The following is a 25,231-nucleotide window of genomic DNA, read 5'->3' as shown; positions in this document are numbered from 1 at the left end:
ACAGAAATAACAGTTTAATCTCTTATAGAGGCTAAAGAATTGGAAGATGGATGGATGGATGGATGGATGGAGTTGGTGGTTTAAAAAAATTCACTGGCATTACAATTCACTGGTAACTGAAAAAAAAGCATGTTAATCACTGGCTTGAGGCTGGTTTGCACATCACAGTACCACAGTCAGTAGTGAGAGGAACCAGTGAGAGGAACCAGTGCAGCTCCTGTGTCAGCCTGGAATTTAGGTCATCAGACCTTCCACTAAATCAAACTCGAGTGGCCCTCATTTTTCTATTTCAGTCTACTTACACCCTGTAACTTTGTAAATATTTGCATGCTTAGTGGGAGCAATGGAAACATTTTCTATTCAGTTTTATGGTAGATTTACCGTGGCTTTGCTCCGGATCGTGTCAGTCACCTTTTTAGGTCACCATATATGGGCTCATTTCACAGACCTCCGTGAGACATTTTCCTGCCTTAACTCGGATCCACTGACCCTTTATAAACATGGTTTATATTCTGCTGAACCTCTTGCAGAGGTTATTATACTCATAAACTCAACTCAAACACAAAAAGAATTTTTCAGCTTGATTTACTTTAACAGTGGGGGGTTTTCAATCTAAATATGGAACAAAGCGGATTAAGATCTTAAGACACAATAGTTTTACACGCAGGCCATTCGGCAGCTGTTATATACACCTTATTTATAGATAAACAAGAAAAGAAAAACATTTAAATTCTCCCTATTCATATTAACTTTGGTTGTAAAGGCAGGTCTGACGCTGTAAACATGTATTCGCCGCTGATGAGACGCCGCTTATGGACACGTCGGCACTGCAGGTCCGTGGATCGCGCCGCGAGCTGCCCCCCCGAACCCGTGACAGTGCCGCGGCTTTGCGAGATCTCGCGGGTCGCTTTTGAAGCATCACAGGCTGACTGGCAGCATGTGATTTCACATTAGGCTCTGGCTGCCTTGGACAGAAAGAAGCTTAGGTTCCCAGAACCAACGTCATTGGGATTTACTCACTGTGTACACGGTATTCAGCAGATTCCTTCAATATAAATGACTTCGTTGTGACAGATACAGTCATACTACTGTGTTAGTGTCTACGAGCAGTTTCTTGAAGTATGTGATATATTTGTGCAATGTGACTCTCACCGTGAGCAGTCAGACTGCATCAGAGTCAGTCTAGAGGACGATCTGGGGTGTGGTTTTGATTGGCGCACCGTGACCCCCCCCCCCCTCATGTGGTGACCTGCCCATGCGGGGGGGCCGGCAAGTCCTCGTTCGTTGCGAAACCGTCCAAGCGCTGGAGTCCTGCGGTGCCGTCGAAGTCACTGCATAATCATGTCGGGCTGGATGTTGAACAGCAGGTCGTCGTTGCCGCGACGCACCTCCAGTAGCAATGCGGTCTCCTCCGCCAGCGCCTCCTGCAGGTCGGCGGTGCCGGTCAGCGCGCGGCCGTTCAGCTTGACGATGATGTCGCCGTCCTTGATCCCGCCCCTGTCGGAAAACAGGGAGCGATCGGGAAATCGGAATAGAGAGCCAGGCTGGTTACTCAAAAGCTGCCTGACTAAACTTAAATTTTTAAGTTTGATTTTTCCAAAGCACACCTCATATGGCCAACGAATAGCTCACCAAGTTATTAAGCTAATTAAATTAATAATCAATTCATAGAGCTGGAGGTGAAATTTAACAAATATATGGAAAACCTTGAGAAGCCCCTGAGGATGTTGTGCATGTTCTAACGCTAGAAACTTCTTTTATTGTTGTTAAGCACATATACTTTTACTACCCAGATAAATAGCTGTATACTTTTTTTCGACTTCGTAAGACATTTGCACAGTACTAAACGTGGGCACCTGAACTGCATGTTCTCTACATTATGGGATGTGCAGCGGAACAATGTGTCTGCACTTTTCCTTCGGAAAAGAAACTAACCATATATTTTCTAGGACAGGAAAGAACAGGACAACTCAAACCCGCAGACAGGAAACAGTCAAGGAAAACTGCCGTAACTTTTGCCTTTTTCTGTCCACGTATTAAATTTGATGCAGAATCTGCTTCAAATTAAGGGCAGATTCAGACAAAGGCAGTGGCTTTGTTGCATGTAACTCTAATACGACTTTAAATCATTTTGTTACTTTAAGAGACTCACAGAATAGTGCTGACATGTAACTTTCAGCAGGGGCGTGGCAGTTAAGGAAGTGTAATACCAGATGTGTTCCAGCACTGTCTGTTGTACCCTTGAGGAAGGTATATTGATTCCTTCAATATTCCCAGTGAAATCTACTGAATCTGCCCAGCAAATTATCTAGCTATTTAAACTCGCAACACTTGAGTCAACAGGAGACCCAGTGTAGCAGAAAATTCCGAAACGATAGCAGCGCATGGTTCGACGGTAACCTACTTCTGAGCCGGGGAGTTGGGCAGAACCTCGTGGACATAGATGCCGCTACTGATGCCTGGGAAGTCCACGTTCTGCTTTTTCAGGTCCTCCACCAAGCTGACGAGATCGACACATAGCAGTATGATTTTCCTCATACTGTTCATGTTAGCATGCCCTGAATGTAAACAACACAGACCTAAAGAATGTGCTCCTGATTCAGTGAATCAGCTCATAAATCAAAAGGATGAACGGCTGTTTTTAGTTATATATATGTATACAGACAAGGACTTGGAAACATCTCAAACTGACAACCACATGCAAATTCTGTCATACGACAGACATCCAGAAAGGTCTCATACCCTGGAGTGATAGTGAGCATTCGGATTCCAATGAAACGCTTCTTCAAGCCCTTCGTCTCTGAAAAACACAAAGGGTCTTCAGCATCACAGCCTGAAACAAAAGCTACCGATCGCATTGACCGGATAAGAATCATGGTTAGCATAGCTCTAGGTTAGTAATCCTGTTTCTAAGACTTGGGCAGAAGCAGTTGGCTAGTTGGTCAGAGGAGGTCTGTCTACATGGAGCAGGTCAAGTCAGCTGTGGGGCCTAATGAACCTCCAGTAGAGATGGTCACATTTTTATCTGAAAATGTTGGGAGTTATTCTTGTTAGCTGCTTGCCGTAAGCTAATGAACGTCAGCCAGCTGAAGGTGGTTACTGTGTTATCAAGAACAGTCTATGACCATCAAGGTGTCGGCCAAAGAATTTCATCTGCGTCTTAAACCAATCAACAGTGACCAAACGGATGTCTAAATGTTATGCTAATGTCCAAGATGGTACTGTTAATGAGATATACCCATGGTGGCACTGTCAGTGAGAAACAGGATTTCCTACTGGTTTATCTTCAGATTGAAAGTGTGTTGCTTCCCTTAAGGTCGGAGGAATCCCATGCATCTGTTCAATTTAGGATGGAGGTGTGTCTGATTCATTGTACCCAAGCAGTCGTGCGATTTATTTCAGACGGTTTTTGGAGGGAAATTTACATCGCATGTCTATTTCGAACACAAGTAGCGAATGATTCCAGCAGGGGGTGCTGGGGCACAATGAAAGTGTGCAGATCCCTGGGCAGGAGTGGATCCCCGTCTTAACAGCCTAGTAATCTACTGGATTAATAGTGATCTAGGACCTGGAGCTTTGGAGCTCACCTGCATCAGAGACCAATGACTGAAGCTTTGGGAAGCTGTAAAGTCTCCTTAATAGTCTTTGTTTGACTAAAACCAATATAAAACAAATGTTCAACCATATAAGCCAAATACACCCATCACTGTGGAACAGAATCACAGACATTGATTCAGGCTTTGATTCACAATTGCAGAATTGTCGTAATGATCACAATTTAAATAAGTATTTAGATGTCTCACCTTTGATGCAATGCACTAATTATTTTAGATCAATGTGCCTTTATGAGAACAATGATATACAGTGTATTTAACACCAAACGTGATAAATGATCTTTGGACAGCAACAGTTAAATACTAGTGGACACAGATCCTTGTCAATGATGACACTACCTTTACTGTGTCTCTCCAGAGATTCGTTGAGGAACAGTTTGATCCTGTCCGAGGGAATGGCAAAAGATATTCCGGCTGTCACCTTCAGGGTATTGATTCCGATTACTTCTCCATCCTGGAATCCAAAAGGTAACGTTCATTTCGTCGCTTGAACTCAAACACCAGTCTCATTCATGGTTATCGTGCACTGAACTGAAATAGCAGAGACAGACTCATTTGAGTAGTACAAAGCGCCTTACCAAGTTAACCAGAGGACCTCCAGAATTCCCGTACTACAAATAAAAGATTTCAGTTAGGAAAAACATGACATAACATGTATACTGCGAATATTGGATTTTGATGTGGTTGTCAAAGGCATTCTAGGTGTGAAATATGGCCGGTATTTAATTAAAGGCGTCCTCCTTACATTGATGATGGCGTCCGTCTGGACGTAGTCCATGTCCGAGTCGCGGAGGCCCAGCTCCTTGCCGTCCCGCTGCGCGGTGCTGACGATGCCGGTGGTGACGGTGTTCTGCAGGGCGAAGGGGCTTCCGATGGCCACCACGAACTCCCCGGGTCGCAGGTCGGCCGAGTGGCCCAGCCGCAAGACGGGCAGCTTTTTCTGAGCACGGGGAGAGCGAGAGAGAGGAGGAGAGGGAGAAGGACCAGTGAGGAGACTGACAAAGGCCCGGGAATGATGGGAAATAGCGGGTAGCTAGCAGCAGGACACCCAGGACGTCTGACTGGACACAGCCAAACACCCAACTGTATAAACAGGGGGGAATGAAGCCATTTCGTACCCAGAATCCATTGCACATAAACCGTGATGTCATCGTTCATTCAGCATGCTGGTGGACTGTCTCCTCCCTTTCCGGAAACGTCCACACAGCCATCTCATGATCAGTCTTTTCTGAGTGTATCAGGTAACAGATAAATATCTACAACTAGATAAATATCCTGTGACGGGGTTGGTGCTCCATCCTGGGTTGGTCTCTGCCTTGCACCCATAGCTTCTTTGATAGGCCCCAACAACCCTGAATAGGATAAGTGGTCGCGGAAAATAGATGGATGGATGGATTGAAAGATGGATGGATGGATGAATATCTCTCTTGATTTAGGCTACTGCATCCCCCCTTCGGTTTGTTACATTTTTAATTCCAACATATTTAGCCGAATACAGAATATTTTAGTGCAGTCATTTTACTGGAGCCTTCAAATGTCATTTGTAAGTGTTTAAAACAATCGTTTGTAGCACTGCTCTGCTCGTTCGCAGAAGAAGCATGACGTAAGAGTAGAAGAAAATGATACGTTCTGAGCTTAATTACGCGTTTGTCTGCGACAGATGGCTGACGTCCATTTTAGCCACTCGTAGCTGCAGAATGATCCGAACGCCTCGTCACCATCTGGGCGACTTCAGACCACCGTGAATTACGAGGAAAGGGTAAAAACAGAAGCGTATAATCTGAAGCGGATTAAATGCGGATGAACTACCGTATAATAGCTGGGTAATTTCGACTCCTCTGCCGCGGTTTGAAGATCCAAGTACAACTCTGCGGCCAAACCTTTGATTACTTCATTCTCCCATAATGCCTGGCGGGTTCACCTAATACCTCCCAGAACCACCATACTTCCAAGACATAGAATCGGACCCCTGGTGAACCGGATGTGGGACAGCCTGGCGGTGATACCAGAGTCAGTGATACAGGCGCTTGGGGAATATGTCATGACAGGAAAACACGCCACCACCCAACAGCTGGTGAGACTTGTTAAAATAATTTTGCAGAACATAAATCTGGTGGCATAACCAATAAAGGCCTTAAAAGGGGCAGATATTGTAAGACGTATGACCCTTTTTCTTTACGAAATGTACTCTTCCTTAGCTCATACATTGCATCATTCCGGAAAGTTTTTTTTTTTACAGCCCACCAAAGTGTAGAACTTGGGAGGGAGTGGCATGGAGAACTCCCCTCCTCAAACACCATGGTGTAGGGGCTCCCTGCCTCTCACCTGGGGGTTGACCTTGATGGTGGCGATGTCGGACTTCTTGTCGATGTCCCGGATGGCGGCCTCGTATGTGTCGCCGTCGTGCAGCTGCACTTTGAGCTGCTGCCGGCCCGACAGGGACGTGGTGCTGGAGACCACGTGGGCGTTGGTCACGATAAGCCCCGCCTCCGACATGATGAACCCCGAGCCACTGGACAGGGGCACGTTCCGGCCAAAAAGTGGGTGCCTGTACCGAAAGGGTTAACAAGCAGTTCAACATATAATTATTAAGTGCTTGTTTCCGTCCACAGATAGAGGGGACAGGCCGTCACCAAACAATCATTAAAAATAGTATGACGGGTGAATTTTTTCAGCAGCAGCACCCATGCCAAACGTCTTCATCCACAGGAAAAACTGTAAGGCTGAAACTTAAAGGATGATCTATACCTTTATGTAGGCGTGTACCCTATGTCCTGGATCAACACACACTTCCCCAGAAATGTACGTATACAACAGCTGTGATTGGTCCGCTTTAAGCATCACACTTCCTCCTACACAAACGTTTTTGTCGTCGTTTGTTTACAGCTGGGGGGATTTTAGTGTGGGGGGAAAAAGTTACGTTTAGCTTGTTGCTACGCTGCTGTTTTTGCCATGGATGCAGCCATTCACGGTGTCAAAACGCACGGTTTGCCACTCACATAATGGCTGCATGGTTTTGGAAATTTTCTGATATCACCGCTCGATAATTTGCGATAAATATCATGATAATAAAAAGAGGTTAAAACCGACGCGAACACTTTTCTGTTACACAGGGGGGTGGGAGTGTACGGTCGTCCGTCAAAATTTGTGGGGAGGGAATTCTTAAGTGGTCTCCTTCACAATTTGTGTTGCGGGGGGAGGGGGGGGTTGCTTTTACAACACTGAATAAAAGTTTCACTGCCTTCACTAGCTGACACTCAGACCCCACCTCAGCAACAAAACACAGGCTGCATTCTGGGATTGGTTCAAGCTTAACTAATCATAACTAATCCGATCATTGCAAAACATGCACAGAGCATTCCCCATAACCTCAGGCTTGCGGATGCACTCTCCCACCACAGTCCATACTTTTATCTACAATCTTAATTGGTACCACAAAATATAACCGAATCCCATCAGAATTTTTTTTCCGAACCTGAATCAATCTCTTTCACACAAGCCGTACTCTGTGGATGTAACTGCAATGCAATACCATAATTTCACACAAATAACGTCCGTGCAGCCCATCCTTCTGCATTGCAGCTTTCCAGCTTCGATGTATCGCAGGGTCAGCATAAGAAATCAAATGGGAGTTTTTTAGGAGTTTCGCGAAGTTTAGCAACTCAAAATACATAAAATGTGCAGTGCTGGTCCGGAGGATGTCGAGCGTGTTTACACCCATTTCTTCTCTACCCCATGAGGGATTGTGTCCTGCAGCTCCGGATGGTGGGCAGTTCCCTGCCTGGCCACCCAGCCTGGCTACACATCTGCCATCCTCACCTAGTCGCTACTGGACCACACCCCCCTCAATCTTGACAGAAGTAGCACCCCTCAAATGCCTGTCCAAACATCAGCTTCCATAGCTCCACTGGGCCACTGGACCATTTTAACCTGTACTAAGCACAACTTTTACTTTATAAACTGGGACTTTGCTGTTTTGGACTTCCTCTGCTGCCCCCTGGAGGAGGGGCTCCCCCTTTGAGTCTGACTCCTACCAAGGTTCCTTCCTACTACAGAGTTTTTCGTTGCCACTGTTGACTCTGGCTTGCTTTCAGGGGCATTTGGGCGGGGACATTTAATTGAGTGTTCGAGAATGTAATGGGCAGCTGATAACTATTATGTTCTTCCGGTTTCCCCCCTTTTCTTTAGTTTGTTATACAGCTTTACGTGCATATAAATCGTCTATAAAGTCTTAAGGCCCAAAGTACACGCCAAAGAGAGTAACTCTCACCACAGAAATCACTTTTCTTTAATCTGCCTGATATGGCTCGTTGAAATTCCAGCCCTTATTCCCGTGACGTGGTGAGGTCACCTAGTTAAAACAATCCTTATTGGCCGCGAAGATCTCTCTGCGAACTGTGAGACAGGGGAGGAATGGGTAGGGCAAGCTGACCAATCAGAGCACAGTGGCCTCCAGAGGGGGGTAGGAATTAAAACCCTATTGGAGCATTTTGGACAGGATTATAAATGGAGTGAACAGAGATGTACAGTGTGAGAAAAATAATGTGTTTGGAACATGGAAGCATGTAAATCTATTCTACGTAGCAAACCGCAAAATTAAAATGATGAAATAATGAGACCCAAGGGAGAACAGACAAGATGGTAGCAACACCTACAGAGGTCATTTACCTGAGGAAGAGCTCGATGTGTGCGACAGCCGGGGCGATCTTCTCCACCACGTCGGCGATGAAGTTGAACTTGTACCTCGGACTGTTTGGATGTGAATGGCCTACACTAGCTGCAAGAATCGCTAGTGTTACTGAACAGCTCCCCACAGCATCGTAAACGAGTCATAAAGACTCACAGTGCATCACTTACACACCCCACTGAACACTGTACCACCCTTTAAGAAACAAAGCTTTAAACATGACAAGCATAAAATGTTGGTTATTCAAAATGTACATCGCCTTCATTAGTAATGAATGCGATATTCCTCAATAACGAGAATTTCTGTCCAGAAATAACATCTGTTCATTTTTGGACTGTGCTTTGTGTTTATCTAAATAGTCTTTCATGCTTTTCATGTTTTTTATGTCTGAAAAGGAAATAACAGCCAATTATTTCCACTTAGCAACTTCCCATAAAGGATCCAGATCGCTACTTCGCCAGATCCCGTTTCCTGTGAGCTACCTGGCACATGGAGCCTAGCTGTAGCGAATTTTCTGTAATTTATGCGGTGACGGTCCACTTATCCTCAAGCCAAACGGAAACACGTACACACACACACACCCGCTCGCACACACACTCACACACACAGACACACCCGCTCGCACACACACAAATATACGTAACCAAGACTCTTGGGCTCATTGTGAACCTGCAGAGGTCAGTAGACACTCAGCTTGGCCATGTTTTGTCAGGCAGCTATTCGTCACCATGCAGTCACACCCCCCCCCCCCACGCCAGCGAGGTCTCAGAACGCAGCGGGCAACTCTGCACAAGTGAGACTTTTAGCTCAGGCTGTATGAGTGTGACCCAACCCCCCAGCTAGGGTGACACGACTGGCAACGGGGCCAGTGAGCCAACAGGTGCTGTTATTTTGTCTCCACTCCCCCCGAATCTGAAAGCAACTCTTTGTTTTGCCCCCCCCCCCCCCCCCCCCCCCCCCCTCCCCCCTCCCCAACTCTTCACACTTCACCAACCAGTTTTGGACAAGGTTGTTTTGCTGTCCCATTTTGAGGCCGTGAGCGATGGCGGTGTTTACCAACTCACAATCCACATCCAATTCGAATGGGGTCCCCAAGGCCCCCTGCTGGACAAAAACAGTCACTACACTATATGTAAAAATAAATCAATTCCTTATACAGGAGATGTTGAAGGAGCATGTTCTGCTAACCAGCTAGCTAGCTACGATATTCTGACTCTTGTCTATTTATTTAGTTTTTAGAACATCTTGGGGGGGGGGGGGGGGATTTTCAGTAGGACCCCAGAAAGAACAAACCCGCTTGCATCTGTGGCCTTCAGCTATCCCATCTCTCTAATATCAGGTTCATATCTTATTCACCCCGGATTAAGCTTTTAAATAAAACCACTTAACGTGGCCCTTAAGCATGGTATTTCTCACAGGGTCTTCCTGGCACGGATTTTAATTTGCGGACTTCAGCCTCAAAGCTGTCCCTGATTTAATGTGACCACTCCCACGCAAGATCGCAGGAGGTCCGGACGTGTCTGAAAAATCGGGAATGTGGATGAATTCATACCGACAAACGCATAAATAGTCTGCTCCAGTAAGGATCCCTACATCAGCACTTTTAAACATCCACCCCCATTGCCTGTTTTAAACTTAAACTAGTCCGACCTTCTGTATTGCGGCCAGCGGCTTGCAGGCACCGGCCGTAATGACAGCCCTGCTCCCACTTCTCCTTACGCTCCCTCTGTAATTCAGAACGCCGTGGTTACGCCGTGGCAGATGCCAGCTGATTTAAACCTGAGAAATTATGGGGTGTAGGGGTGGATCGTGTAGGAACTCCACCGTTTTCGGGGTTCGCGATCCTGGGTGGCTGGATTTCAGACCCAGAGCCGATGCCGCCCAGGTCCCGCGACGAGAACCATATCTCTGACTTCCCAAAGACCCCAGAATTCTGCTGTCTGTAAAGGTGGAGCCTGGTGACAAGACTGCCTCCCAGGATTCACACTACGGGGACCATGCCCGTCCTCAGCGCCTATTGTGTCTCCTTTCCTGAGTTTGCTCTCGGTGGAAGCTGGCAAAGGTGCTGTCTGCCATTTTTCCCTTTAATCTTAGCCTTCTGTCTGCCCTCCTAATGCTTCGCACGTCTGTGTTTACACTCAGTGTTTAGGATTCAAAGACATTCCTTGCTCACCCCCCCCCCCCCCAAAGGTTTCGGTCACTATGGAGGGTTGGGGGGCGGGGGATTCATGCATCTGAGGGTCTTTATTCAGCTCGTTGACTTAATTACCTCTGCAGGTGAGCTGCCCCAGCAGTTACACTGAACTGTGACTCTTTATATTCAGCTGGTTGGCTGAAACAACATCCTGGCCTGGATTTTTTACGTTCTGGACCTGAATTATCCACCTCTGACTGAATGGCTTACAATCAGGCCATTGTATAACCCAGCAGGGCGGATTCTTACCGTGGTTTTTCACAGTAAGACATGTTGCACAAAGTTCAGGACGGGTTAACGCACGAGGAGACACAGGCGGCCCCCAGGCCGCATCTCCACACACTCCGTCACATAGCAGCACCACGTGGGCTGCAGTATATGAAATTATACGCCGGTACAGAAACATAAGGCAAGTGATTTTTCCAGTCACAGTTACCGATTCATTATATTATGCTCTTGCGCTAGCTGGCTAAAATAAACACACACGAGGGGTTAGAAATTTTGGTTTCTAATAGCATTTGCTGTTGTATTTGCAGGTGGAGCAAACACAGATTTATACATAGGCGAAACGCAAATGACATACCTGTGCTGGACCCTTTTTCACACGATCCCTTATGTGCCTGGGAAACAGCGGGCGATCCCCGCTGCAGTGCCTTCCTGCTGACAGCCTTTAGCTGGCACACGTTGCCGTAAGTCTTGCCGTCGCTGCCGCACACTTTGTGGCCCATTTTACACTGGCAGACGCCCTTTGAGAGTCGCTTGCCGGCCGGGTGCCTGCACACCAGCCCGTCTCCGCACGGCAGGTCCTCCTTCCGCCCGCAGGGGTCGCCCTCCGCGCTGGCGCACACCAGGCAGCAGTTGCAGCGGTCCGGGACGTAGCCGCTCGGACAGCTTGGGCTTGGGCACCGGCTCACGTCGCACCGAGACGGGCAACTGGTCCTCGGCTCGGCGCCGATGAAGTTCTCAATAAACAGCAAAGCTGCAGCGATTACTAAGATCTGCATTCTCCACCTCGAAACAGATCCGCAAAAAACAAACGGAACCGAAATGTGCTTAAAACCTGCAATTAACTACATGCAAAAGTTAAAACGGTAAAATAGTTAACATAATGTTTCCATGGGGTGCTGAATCCGCAAAGGTAAATCCTTATTTCACTGGTTAATTACTTTGCTGTATATGGATTCATAAAAGTAAAAAATAAGAGACTGACAGGAGTAACCTGAGAAATAAATAAATAAAAAAATGACAAGCGTTTTGAAATGAAAAGGCTATTTGTAAATGAACGAATTGAATAAATTAGACAAAAAAACTACATTGTTTTATAGAGGTCCTTGGTGCTATTGTGCAAAGAGATGTATGTATGCAAGTTTTAAGGTTGAAAGTAAAGGTTGAAGTGGGACAGCAGAGATCTGTCTCCTCCTTCCCCCCTGCCCCCCCCCCCCCCCCCCCCCACACACACACACACACACACACACAGCAAGTCTGTAAAAGTGGGGCCACGCTGCGGTTTTGTGGGTCCAAACCCCATATTTACGTTTCTCTGACATAATTACAGGTTGGATCGATCGTTAAAAGTGCGTGTGCGTCCGTTTTCCAAAGTGCAGGATACGTGCATTGCATTGCATTGCAGAAAGCGCTGTGAAAACCTCTAGAAAGTGAAATCGCCTCTAGTTTATGGATAGTTTTCATATTATTTGTAACTGCGGATAAGATATCATTCCCTCATTTTAGCTGCGATACATTTTCTGTAGCATTATGGTTGGAAATTAAGCTTTGTTTATATGCTTTATCATCCTCTCTCTTCGGGTGGCTGACAGGCAAGAGGATTAAGCTTATCTGACCAAAAGATAAAGAAATGAACGATTTTAAATAATGTATGAAATTGCCAGTGAGGTCCCATTGCAATTTGAGAGCAAACAACATTTCTAAGTCGCCGGGGTAAACGACAGTACTGTCCTCAAAGTACATATGCAGATCGACCCACATCCCAAGGGTGGATAACAACGTGGAGCAATTGCGGCTAAAAATAATAAAAGAAGAATATTTTGAACGTTGGGTGGGATAGATGTTAATCACGCTCAAAAGGAACGTTACTGAAAAATGCCATTCGTTGTGACAGTAGCAAGAAAATAGTATTGACATTCTGAACATTTACGAGTTTATGTAAACTCGAGTTGACAGAGAATTGACAGCCAAAGTGAAAATTACGGGATAGAATATTTTAAAAAGCACAAACAAAAACTTAACGCCTGAAGTGTTCATCGTGTATTTTGAGCGCTCAAAACCAGTTTACTGAGCCATTCTCTGTGGTTTCCCTCCAAACACAAACACCCAAAAACACTACAGTCATAATACTTCAGAAGGCATCTGGCATCTAAACAAACAATCCAAATAATCCAATTTCTGGGGCAAGAAGCGTTATTATATTAGAACCGAGCGGTTTCAAAAACAAATAAATGGATGTAACATGAACATGCCGCGGAAGTTGCCACACCATTGAGTTTCGGGCGTTCTTCAAGAAAAGTCTGTGCTAGAAAAATAAGCGAGCGAGCTTACCAATAACTATCCATCCAAACAGATCGCGGAGCGTTACTTTCTGAAAGTTAGAGAGCATTTACTGGCAGGGTCTGATGGAAATGCTCCACATTATTTAATCAAATAAAAAAAAACTACATTTATTTGAGAGGGTGAAGAACATTTTAGAGTGGTTAAATCTCCCTAAAACTGCCCCGGAACTGGATACCAGTATCCATAGCTCCGAGAAGGAAAAAAGGCAGTAGATCCACATATCGTGTGCCCTGCTTTTTTGGGTGAGTGCCAGTCATGGGCACTGCCCTCGGTGTGAACCTCACCATCTGATGCCCGTCATAAATGCTACGTTAGCGCTTATCTGCTAGCGCGCAGGTCTCCTGCAGTCTCTGCAGCCGTCTGTCGGTCATTGTAGGTCAAGCTACCGGGCGTTGAAGCACAATGCTCGGCAGCAAAATAAAAAAATCAAGCAGAACCGCATTTCGTATCATGATGAATGATGATGTGAGGCATCAGAGAGCATTGCACTGTGGCCTTGGCGACCTGTCAAGATGGAAGTCCTGCGTAGAAATAGCACCTTACCAGAGTAGCCTCACACCTCCAGACCTGGGAGTTTGAAGCCTGCCCCTAGGCATGCAAGTATGGACTTTGTGAGTTCGTTTCACGTTTCATGGGTTTCCTCTGGGTACTCCAGATTCCTCCAGCAGTCTAGGATTAATAAATGAATATTGTATGAGCGTTTGCTTTGTGATGGTAATGCCACCATTACTTCCTAGGATAGCTTTTTCCAGGACAGACATTAGACTCACCTAATCCTGTACTGGATGAGTGGTTATGGAAGACTGATGGATGGATGGATGGATGGATGGATGGATAGAACTAAAAGCAATGACAATATGAATGAAATTTATAGTGCATGTTGCATAAAATATGTTACTGATTATTTGTGTGTGTGACTATGGGGATTGTCCCTCTAGTCTAAGCTGGTTTTCCTGTTTTCCATCTTCAAGTTCAACCCCCCCCCCCCCCCCCCCGACCCCCCAACCCCGCATATGACTCTTAGGGTTTACTTTGCTCTGCCTGGTTTGTTTCCCAGAGCTGTTAATTATTCGTCGGTTTTCGCATTTTTAAATGGCAGGGATCCAGCTTTATTTAAGCTTTGATCTTCCTCCCTACTAACGTCCGTAGCTATTATTTGGTTATTTGGTATTATGTGTAATATATATGTATATATCTACAATACCACAACCAATAAGAGAAATTGCAGGCTTAAAAAGAGAGATGGAATGAATACCGAAGTATTTCGATGTCCAGACATGGTTTATGACATGATCTGTCTGGCTCTAAGCACATTGAAACCATTATTTTAGACCAAACACGTAATGTGTGTTTTTGGAGACCCGTGCAGATATTTGTGATTTTGGTTTCAAAAAACTGGGACCACGGCCATGTTAGACAAAGCATGCAGGTATTATAATGGAGAAAATGTGTGAAGCTGAGATTTTGCGAGCTGTTTGTCTTGGATGCTCCGGCCATGAATGGCTAAAAAATGCTGAACGGCTGATAAATACAAGCCAGGCACAGGAAGAGCTGATCCGAGTGTCATCATTCTGCTCGCCAATGGCATGTTTCAATAATAACCCCTGCCCCCCCCCCCCCCCCCCCCCCCGCTCTGCCCATGAAAGAGGAATAAAACAGGACGTACAAAGCCGGGTCCTCAGCACCCCTCACTGTAACTCATGTTGTCTCCAAAGAGGCCTCTATTTCATAGCACAACGTGGCCTTATAGTATGTTGTGAAATACATCCAGGAGTCAGTGGCAGCTTAAATGTCGGCCGACTTTAATGCAAAACCCCGAACGCTGAGCCGTCCACAGCAGTTAATGCATTAGGGAGGGTTGGCACATGGTGGATGTGGTCGGTCTTCTCTGTAATGGAAGATCTTTCATGCTGCAGCCAGTAAATGCAGGGATGTAAACGTCTCCTTCAAGAAGATATTCAGGTCAGTGGTTTTATTCAAACTGCAGCTTCTGAAAGACCACCAAAGCCTGGTGTAGGTTGTCACCTTACCTCCTCCCACTCCCATAATTCCATTCTCTGTTGCCATTCCACCCGGCAGTCCCCACAGCAGAATGAGAACCCCGATTTCCCACTTGTTCACAAGAACTCACAATAACCTGTCTTTGGTTAGTAGCCTGTCTCTTTCCACAGTCACTCATTTCAAACAGCTACCTGAGACAGACATATAGCTTTTTTTTGCCACATTAAGATGTTGCAGGTCGCTTGCAGAGCCTTTTCCAAATCTCTGGAACCAAATTCATGAAATCCAGATGGACAGAGGGTGTAACAGATGGGAGGGAAATGTAATTAAAAACTGCACTACCCTGAAACGGATTTTCACACTTGGTACAGCCATTGTTTACTCACGTCTTTGTGGTGACAGATGATGACATATTAAAGCAGATAAACGACTAGCACGTTTGCCAACAATGGCGCATAAATCTTTTGCCTGCATAGTAATGAAAAGAAGCACGGTCCTGCATGTGTGGGGGGTCTAACTCAAATGTTTCCAGTGCCCTTCCTCTGCCAGCTGTTTCCAGCTGTATATCACCCAGCGTCACGGCCCTGGAAGTCCAGGTGCAGCCGTTTCCTCAAACCTTGGATGCCACTTAACACCTATACCAGGCATTAATAATCAATCTTGTCAGCCATGCCACAGATTTCTACCGTTTGGGAGCAGCGATCACCAGAGAATTCTGGCCTGCTTGTGGAACGGCCATTTTTCAATGCACATTTCATCGCAGACTTTCCAACTTCTTTCATGAGCTAAACTGCAGAGGGATGAAATATTTTCCTTAAAATCCCAGACACGCAAGCCGTTTTTTTTTTTTTTACCCATAATGCACAGGCCTACTTAAAATTGGACATTTTTTGTTTCCATTCTTATTGGTAGGCTTTAAAAAAAAATAGGTCAACAGTCTAGAAGTTTTTCTTTCTTTTTGGCAAAAAGAATCTTTTTGGCCTAAATATATTTGGAAACAGATGCTCATTTATTTCAATGAGAATCCTCATGCAAAGATTTAAGGAATTTAAAAAAAACACGAAAATTCTCAGAAATATAAGAATCACAAACTTCTCTGTATAAGACACACGCTTTGCTAAAAGATGTTCCCCGATTCAGAATTTAAAGGGGACAGTGCTTAGTTGAACAAAACGATGGTCATGATTCATCACCTACACATATAAACTTTCCAAAAATATATCGCTCTGAGCTGCACATTCAGGCTTTAATGCATCTGGGGGTGTTGGAGATGAAGCTGTACGGTCATGAGATTTCAGGGACAATAAGTGAGTGATGTTCACTTTCACAACAGAAATGATACTGAAGTGAATATTAACTTCTGTACGGGATTTAGATGCTATGAATGTCAGGGCAGATGTATGCAAGTGTAGCCACCTAGTGGACAAATTCACAAGACATTTGAAGGAGAAAGGCGCCCCCATGTGACCTGATGCTCAAAGTCGGCGACGAAAATCAAAACTATATTGGGATACATGAAGACTAAGGCAGACAATCTGATATTAAACGATTCCCAAATTTATTCAATACTTTTAAATACACATTGCAAACTACAGAAAGTTTTACAATCATCTGAAGCCCAAGACAATTTACAGAGGTTTGTAGGCTAAATGCCACTCATAGGTCACAGTCCATTGTCATTATTCAGCCACAGCACCAGGGGGCGCTGTGTGCAGCCAGCAGGTATTCATCAAATACATTCATTGTGATAAAAAATACTAGGTCAGCAGTATTCCTTTACTCCGAAATATCCAAAAACTGTAAACTCGCAGTTACATTCAGGCAACCGATTTTCAAAATATTCAAGTCTTTTTAAACCTGTTGACTTTTAAAATTCTACTAAAAAGTTTGGCAGTTGAAAGCTGACTCCTAACACTGGCAACACACACACACTTTGGCTTTTCTGCGCGGTTCCCTCGTCGAGCCATCGAGCCAGAGAAGCGTTTCCCGTGAGGCCGGTGAAGCCTGCCGCTTTCCTGGGGGCCCCCCCGGTGGGGAGCTCTACCAGGACGAAAAAAAGGGTCTCTTGCAGTGGAACGTCTGGGTGAAGGCATTGCCCAGCTGCACCACGCGGTCCTGGCTGCCGCTGCTACTGCGCTCCACGACCACACGAGGCATCTGGACGAGCTGGATGGGGCTCTTCCCGTCTTTCAGTGCCTGTGTGAGATTCAGAATCTGGGGGGGGGGGTGTGGACGGGTAGGGGCAATGAGATTCATTTAACCTGACAGACAGACTGGATATATAAGAAGAGGTTCCATTTAAATTGTTTCCAGTTAAAAAAAAAATCAGGCTACTGTTCCCATTTAATAATTTACTCTGAAAGCAATGCCCTTAAAGATCAGCAATGAGCTACGCGACTGACTGCAGGAAATGAGTCAAACTCATTACCACCTCCTACGATTTCTCAGGCAACCAGGACAGAAATTCGGAAGCATGAATGAATTTTGAACTGTGCGAACTGGAGCTGTGCTTCAATGATTTGACGTGGGCGGCAGGGGGGGGGGGACTCACTTGTCCTCTCATGACAGACATCTGCTTCTCGAACGTGGCTCTGTCAAATCCCTTGTCGGTCTGTGGAGGGAAAACAGTCGTTTAACTGGTTTATATAATTACACCCTGCAAACACAATAAGAATCAGCGTGAAAATGATCAACTGCTGTATAACAACTTCACCGTAATGATACCAAGGCCTGACGAATTCCGTCTACTGTGTGAACAGAGGTATCGCGTTTCTGCGTCTAGAGAAACATCGAATTTCAAGGGCTTTTCACTCACAGGAAGAGTTTTTTTTTTTTTAACACCTCAAACGCTGACACTGCTGATGATAAGAAGATCGCCGAAGCTGCGAGCTCCACAACCCTTGGGCATCGTTTGAGCGAAACGTATCATCTACGCTAGAATACGGACATTACACTTTCGTCGGATAACAGACAGCCGGCCGACCTTGAACATCTCGTGGAGGTCCTCGCAGAGGTCCTGCACGAAGTTCATGTCGGAGATGCGGGACAGCACCAGCTCCCGGGTCTCCTGAGAGAAGGGAACTTTGGCTTGGGAGAGCCAGGCCCAGTGGAACGGATCTGAAACAAAAAACAGCACCGTCGTACGGAGACGTCCAAGAAACGGTTAACATGGACTTCCGGCGAGGTGCAATCTAAGGTGTCAAGCAGAAGGGTTAATGAATGCAAATAAAAAGATTTAACAAGTCTGAGAACAGCAGCAGAAATCAGAATGAGAAAATCTCTCCGTACAGTTTACAGGCATAAAATGCATAACGACGTCTGACGCCTTCAACAATGGCGTCCGTAAAACACACGTTCAAACGGAAACAGGAGCGAGTCCTTACATGCTCGCCATTCGTCCGGGTGCTTGAAAGGAAATGCAAGCCCATTGTCTATTGCTGCTATCTTGATGGCAGAATCATTCACAGCGGTCCATTCAGAGTCCTGCAAGGGGGGGGGATGACACATACGCTTTTAAGTGCCAGGCAAAGAGCATAGCTATCGCCGTCCCTTGGCAAACAAAGCAGCGCTAAAGGATACGCGATTGTTGACCCATGTTTGGCGGTAGATGTTCTATGGTAGACGGAGTCATGAGAGGCAGTGAAAACAACAAGCGTAATCATTAGTCCTTGCGAAAACCATGACTAAGGGAAAAATACTAGTCTTTCCCGGCGTTCTTGGAAGATTGAGTGTATTTTCATGCGTGGACTGAATTACACAGGGGGCTCAGGGGCTACGGTTCCATGGCGGGGGAAGGGGGGGGTGTTACGCAGAGGCTTGACTGACTCAGCATTCAGGTGATTATCGGCTCGTGCTCACTGGGGGTTGTCCTGTTCTCTGGCTCTTCCCTGGTCCAGGAAAAAGCCCTTCAAATCCCAGCCTCGGAAGGTGTGAAGCAGCTTTTCGCTTCGCTTTAGGGCTGCGTTTACGCCCAGTTGCTGCCTAAATTATATTCCACAGTAGCGTTTCTCAGCCCTTCTTCAGGGACCCCTCAGGCTATTCGCATTTCTTCTCCCTTTCGGCAGACCTGTACCAGGTCTTCAGTCTTCTTGGCTGTTGAGAGTTGAGAAACATCCCTCTATGGCGTGTGAAATAGGGCCACGTTAATGGGATGAACCGGGAACAAGGTCTGTCCCAAAGCTGTACTATAATCCAGCCTATCGTGTGCATCTTGCCAGACAGCCTGGGTGCAGTCTATGCTTTTCCTGTAATTGGTCGTCCTGCTCTTTACACCCCGCTGGGACCCCAGTGTCTTCTGTTCCCATCACTACATTTTCGTGAGTCCATCTAGTAATTTCTAAGTTATGGCATTAGTCCAGGTCTTCCATTACAAAAAGAATTACGGAAGCCTTATCCTATGTAATAAGGCTGTCTGAGGGAGGAGGAGAATGTTCCGGGAATTGTACCACAATCCAGAGTCCACGTATCGACAGGTACGAGGCACTTCTGATAGCAGGCTTCACCTCACTGCCCCCGGCCGTGGGTTGCAGCGATGCATCGTGGGTAACTGCTGTCAGAGTCGCCGTGCCACCATGTGACAGCCCCACCCCTCCGGTCAGCCGACCAGCGTCTTCCTTTTCCCACTGATGGTCTGGTCGTGCATCGCCGCGATGAGAAAGCTCTGTGAGAATTCCACGACGCCTTCTGAACAGCCGATTTGTCCGATGGGACTTCTCTCATAATGCTAGGCCTCTTGTAACTGCCAGGGTATCCATGCCCTTCCAACACGCCTCCGTGGGACGTACAGACATATGTAACGGAAAAATAACAGCAATATCTCTCACCTTCTCTGAAGCTTCATCACCTGGCTTTTCATACTTGATCAACCAATTGTCATTTCCTCTGTCTAGGAAAAAAAAAGGATTTTCAGTTTAGTATCGTTTGACCTCCTGAAAACATGCACCCTTCCCAAACCACTGTTAAGGTATGATCTCTAATACTACTTATCTGTTTTGTCAAGTTCCTCTTTTTCTGCGAAGCTTATAAACCAGTGTTTCCCAATCCGGTCCTCAGGGAACCACAGACAGTCCATGTTTTTGCTCCCTCCCAGCTCCCGGTAGCAAAAATGTGGACTGTCTGGCAGGGAGTTCAGAGGAAGCAAAACACGTGGACCGACTGTAGGTCCCCGAGGACTGGACTGGGGAACACTGCTATAAACTATTAAGATGTAAGAAGCATCAGATAAATTGAGGCTATAAAAATAGTGTTGAGTCAGGTTACTCTGCCGGGGTGGGATCTCACAACATACCGGTGTTCCGTATGACATAATCCAGGACCACCAGCCTCTCGAACTGGGACTGCAGCTGCTTCCTAATGTTCTCAGGTAGAGGGTCTGCCTCAAACTTCCTCAACCAGTAATCTGCCTCCTGGTAGCCCTCCACAAACAGCTGGAAGGAGCCCACCTGCAGAGGTACAGCTGAGAATTATTCTCTTTATATTGAACAGACGTTTTTACCCAGAAGCATATATTTTTGGAGAAAGCAGGGGTCAGACAGTCACTTGGGGCTAAGGGCCTTGCTGAAGATCCCCGCTCTGCCCACCCTAGTATTTGAACTGGGAACCTAACAGTCACTGCGACCACTTTTACTTCTGAAAGAAAAGGTATAAGCCAAAAATAGCAGACATGCGCTACTGTGAAAATAACAGCAGAACAGCTGTTTGGTACCGAGCACCACTTCCTCACCTTGGGCGGCAGACCAACCCTGTGAAATCTTCTGCCGACTTTGGGAACTTTCTCCAAAGCATATTTCTTCCCCCTGGACTTTGCTCGGTCGATCGCCGAGTAGTGAAACGTCTCACTGACAAGAGACACCACCTAAACGACCAAGCAGACATATATATATTTCATAAATTCAACACCAGAATGACACACACCGAAAGACCTCTTGCAAATTTAATGAGGAAGTGTTTAATGTACCAAATCTGAAAGAGCACCGTTTATTTTAATCGCGGGTGAGCTAATGTTTTCCATTCCATGGCCTTGCGGTGACCTTGTCGCTCAGCGTTACCCACCTTTGTTTTGGGCACGATGTCCAGGCCCAGTTTTTGGTCGACCAGCGAAGCAGCAGCCTCGGAGAGGTAGCCCTGATTGGGAACGAGGCAGCCTCGTCCAAAACAGCAGGGGCAACACACCTTGTGGAAATATTTGGTCCATTTGGGGTTCAGGTGTCCGTAAGGTTCTTCGGATTTTGGTTTAAACACGGCAATTATTTTCTGTGTGAATACGGGAGGGTGTAAAGTCATTACAAGAGCTTGGAAATGGACCATGTCACAAAAGATGCAGCCTCCTAGCAGATGTTTATGACTAATTTCCCCAGGCAGATCCCATCTGATAGATGCGTTGGCTTCCTATTTTGAATCAAGCAGGAACAGGACAGATGGCTACTTCATAATTAGTCTGAGGAAGGTGAAGATATGATGCCTCATGGTGTAGGAAGAGTTTGAAAGCTACTACAAATGATACCAAGGAAGATGTTGGGATAAAAAAAAAATCATCTCAGCCAAGTTCCAGTGGATCAACAAACTTGTTATTGATGAAGCACACAGGCTTGTGCGGGCGTGAGTGTGCGTGTGCGTGCGTGCGTGTGCGTGCGTGTGCTCGTGCACCTACAAGGGATTCAGTGCAGGCCTGTAAATCTCCTTACCCCTTTAGGGTCCTTCACAAAGTAGCTGCCGCTGGAACCCTGCGAGATCCTCTCCGGGAAGACGCCGTTCTCGATGGCCTGCTCCGCCCTCTGCACAATCGCCGCGAACTCGGGGTCCTCAGGGAAGAAGTTGAACTCTACCGTGCTGCTACCTGCCTCGGCGAGATTTTGCAAATCGATTACGGTGGCCGCGCGCTCTGCACTCATCGCATCAAAAAGGTGTCGTTTTCAAACCAAAGAACCCTGATTAGCCATCAGACGACCCAAGTTCTTCTGCAAACATTAAGAGATTAAAATCAGATACAATCATTTAACATTACCGCGGGGTGAAAGAACACAATGCGATCACCGTGTTTGTTCCCCAAGGTATTTATCGGGGGTTAGGGCTGAGGCCACCCTGCTGACCATGACAGGTACATATCAGGCTTCTCAAAGTCCCTCAGCAGGAGAGAAAACAGAACAGGCAGCAGAACGGAAATGTTCTGGGTTCACAGAAACAAACAAAACGCAGGGCTGGTCTGACGTTTGTGGACGAACTGGGGAGTCTGGCAGACATTAAGCATGGGGGGGGTGAGAGAGAGAGCAGAGGAAATGCACTGCAGTATTTCAAGAAGCAACAAACAAGCCTGGCTACCAGAGACAGCGGCCCGAGGCACAAGCTGAGGTCACACCCGTATGACAAACATGAACACGTCTATTCCTGGGTGACGATACAAAACAGCTTACGTACGTAACGCAACGTGATCGCCCGCACACCTTAGGTGAACCTTCTCTTGCGAGGAAAACCTCATCTTGCCTCTGGTGCATTAGCCCTTTAGCAGGAGACGCCTTATCAGATGGACATTAAACATTAATATCAGTTCAGGGGCCGATTTGTAACCAGTCCATCAAGGGGGTCAATGACTGAACATCCGGCAACATCGGGCGTAGCTTCCAGAGCAGAAACACAACCTCAGGCAGATTACAAATCCTAAATCTTTAATCTCAGATATTAAAAGAACAGCGACGAGGAAAACCCAGTGAGACGGGATCCGATCACGGCGGCGGAAATTCAAACTGGGCGCTTTCGTAAAAGAGAGAGAGTGTTACATAAACAGGCAAACGGATCGGGTTAAATCGACAGCAGTTTCTGGAAAGCGGGACGGGCTCACGGACATAGCTGGTCCGCCTCACCTCCGCCGTGGGGATGCGCCGGTAGCCGCGGACCTGCACCGGCTGACAACACCAGAGCTCCCAGTACTGCCAATCATTTCACTAGCCTATTCCGAGATTTGCATTTAATAATGTTTTGATACTTTCACTGCCCATTTCTGGTATACAGTCATCTAAAAGCTCATACAGTCTTTGTTTTTCACAGCACGTCGGTCTACAGACACACACCTTTTAAGTAGGTGACCTCAAAACCCAAAAAGTTCAATACCCCCCACATCACACAATGCACCTGAGAGGAAACGAGAGGGGGTTTGGGGGGCGGGGGCAGATTTCAGGTGCACTACATCCAATCCAATCTCCATCCACTTATCCAGGCTCACAGTAAGCCTGGATCAAACGTAGCACAGAGCACAAAGTAGGGGACACAATGGACGGGGCATCATCTATCACAGGAAGCACACAAAGAGCGATTTACATACTTATAAAACGAGTAAATTGGACTAAAAGCAAGGACACAGCTTGGCTAACAGGTTGAGTAACATAGGCCAAAATACCATTAAGAAGATGCAGAATCCAATTTTCCAATTGTTTTAACATTCCCAGAGGGTTTAAGCTCACATCCGCAAAGACAAGTCAAACCATCCCACTCCTATAAAATTGTAACAATTAATAAATGGTAAAATGACTGATTTTGGCTCCTACGGACCACTATTGTACCACAGGTGGTCAGTTGACATTTATGAACGGTTCACGGGGAAAAGACCCAAGGATTTGATGTCTACCTGTAGCCCACATTAAAGTAAGGAAAGCCCGATTCAATTTTTGTGGGCTCTAAAAATCTCTTTTACAGGCATCGAGGCATTGCAATTGAGGTTACAGAGGTATCAAGTTATTTGAAGAGCGGAGCCCTTATAGGTCCTGAAAAACTGGTTGGACAACCTGACATTATTATTTAATAACTTGTGTGGTATTCTGCCAATGCAAACTGGTAATCGCTTATGTTTACCTAGGCATATGTGGAATAACTTTCTGTTCAGAAATGACGGAAACGCATATGACGAACACGCTGAAGTCTGCAAGCATGCATGCCGCGCGCTGCATTTTTCTGCATAAAGCATTAAAATCGCCTGCTGGGGGGGGGGGGGGGGGTTGCATGCGGTACAGTCTCCTTTTTTCTGTACTAAACATTTCGCTTTTCAGAGAGACTCCAGCCTGACAGCCGCTGAAAACCCGCAATTAAAACAATTTAATCAAATATGACATCTATACGTGTGGCACTGAAAGGCAAGACTACCGACGAACGACGGGAAGTCTGAGATATAAAGTTACGGGAGCATCTACTCAGTAGTAACCGCACAGCTGGTGGTGAAGCAATGTGGTCGTTTTAGGAAGCTGGCACCTTTTCCCACTGTGACAACTGCATGCTGATTACTGCACAAAGACAGCAGCAGATTAATAATGGCGTGACAAGCACTGTACCTAAGCCAATCTCTCCGGTTCTTACCTGGCGAAGCCAAAGTGTCCTTATCGGAGGAGGAGCTCCGGCGGCTCCGCCGTGCTCGTTTCTCTTTGCCGCTCCTCGGCGACAAGCTGCCCGCCGGTCCAGGCAGCAGCAATTCCTCCTCGCCGGATCCTTCGCCCTCCAGCTCGACGAGGACGCTTTCGGTAGAGTCCGACACCCGAACCGCGCATCCCGGTTTCCCCCTCGGTGCCTGGCCGGCCCCGATCCCCGACCTGTCAGAGAGCGCCGGCTGGATGTGAACCGGACTGGTGCTGGGGCTGGGCTTGTCCTCCGCGCCGCTCTCGCTGGGATCGCACTCTGCCATCATGTCTGCAGGCGGATGGTTGCGCTCCGACGTCCTGTGCTCGCACTAACGCCTTTCACGTCGCCATCACTTTAACCACCTGCGTTTCGGACCAGGTCCACCAGCGCACTGTAGAACTGTTACGTGGGCAGGCGTGCCTTCAGTGACAGTCAACTTCCGCTTTCTGTCACGCATGCGCAGACTAGGGGGCTAGGCAATTTTAAAGGGCCCGTAACACCTTTCAACCAGACCATGGCAGAATTTCGAAACCTCGGGTCTTTGCCCCCAGATCGACCCAAGATTTCATTCCCCTTTCACGTTTAGTTTCAGAAACATTTCAAGGTTGCAACTATGATTTTTAAAATATGAAATTAAAAGAGGGAAATAGCGACGTGATATATTTACACTTGCTGATGACGTACTCGGGGCGGCATTAAAGCAAAAAATCCAATTTGAGTCACTTCAGCATGGCCGTGTGAATGTTGCCATAGTGATTCCTCAGAACATGTTAAGGTCAGGGGGCGACA

General features: G+C 46.6%; 2 protein-coding genes across 2 annotated transcripts; both read right to left on the bottom strand.

The window, feature by feature from the left end:
• Positions 1-568: 568 nt before the first annotated feature.
• Positions 569-11,899, bottom strand: LOC125720798 (serine protease HTRA3-like). The gene is made up of 9 exons (XM_048996679.1): positions 11,079-11,899; positions 8,283-8,391; positions 5,940-6,162; positions 4,360-4,554; positions 4,193-4,225; positions 3,954-4,068; positions 2,743-2,800; positions 2,405-2,500; positions 569-1,497 (listed from the first exon to the last, which is right to left on the bottom strand). The coding sequence occupies exons 1-9, from the start codon at positions 11,497-11,499 to the stop codon at positions 1,329-1,331; spliced, it is 1,419 nt and encodes a 472-aa protein (XP_048852636.1). The 5' UTR covers positions 11,500-11,899; the 3' UTR covers positions 569-1,328.
• A 4,701-nt stretch (positions 11,900-16,600) lies between these two features.
• On the bottom strand, positions 16,601-24,888 carry pi4k2b (phosphatidylinositol 4-kinase type 2 beta). Its single transcript, XM_048996678.1, has 10 exons — positions 24,404-24,888; positions 21,748-21,899; positions 21,116-21,316; positions 20,787-20,918; positions 20,352-20,505; positions 19,888-19,949; positions 18,448-18,547; positions 18,048-18,181; positions 17,616-17,675; positions 16,601-17,278 (listed from the first exon to the last, which is right to left on the bottom strand). The coding sequence occupies exons 1-10, from the start codon at positions 24,726-24,728 to the stop codon at positions 17,105-17,107; spliced, it is 1,494 nt and encodes a 497-aa protein (XP_048852635.1). The 5' UTR covers positions 24,729-24,888; the 3' UTR covers positions 16,601-17,104.
• Positions 24,889-25,231: the final 343 nt, after the last annotated feature.

The sequence above is a fragment of the Brienomyrus brachyistius genome, chromosome 25, assembly GCF_023856365.1.
Source record: "Brienomyrus brachyistius isolate T26 chromosome 25, BBRACH_0.4, whole genome shotgun sequence".
In the NCBI taxonomy this organism is placed as follows: Eukaryota; Metazoa; Chordata; class Actinopteri; order Osteoglossiformes; family Mormyridae; genus Brienomyrus; species Brienomyrus brachyistius.
This window is presented reverse-complemented; position numbering and strand designations above follow the sequence as displayed.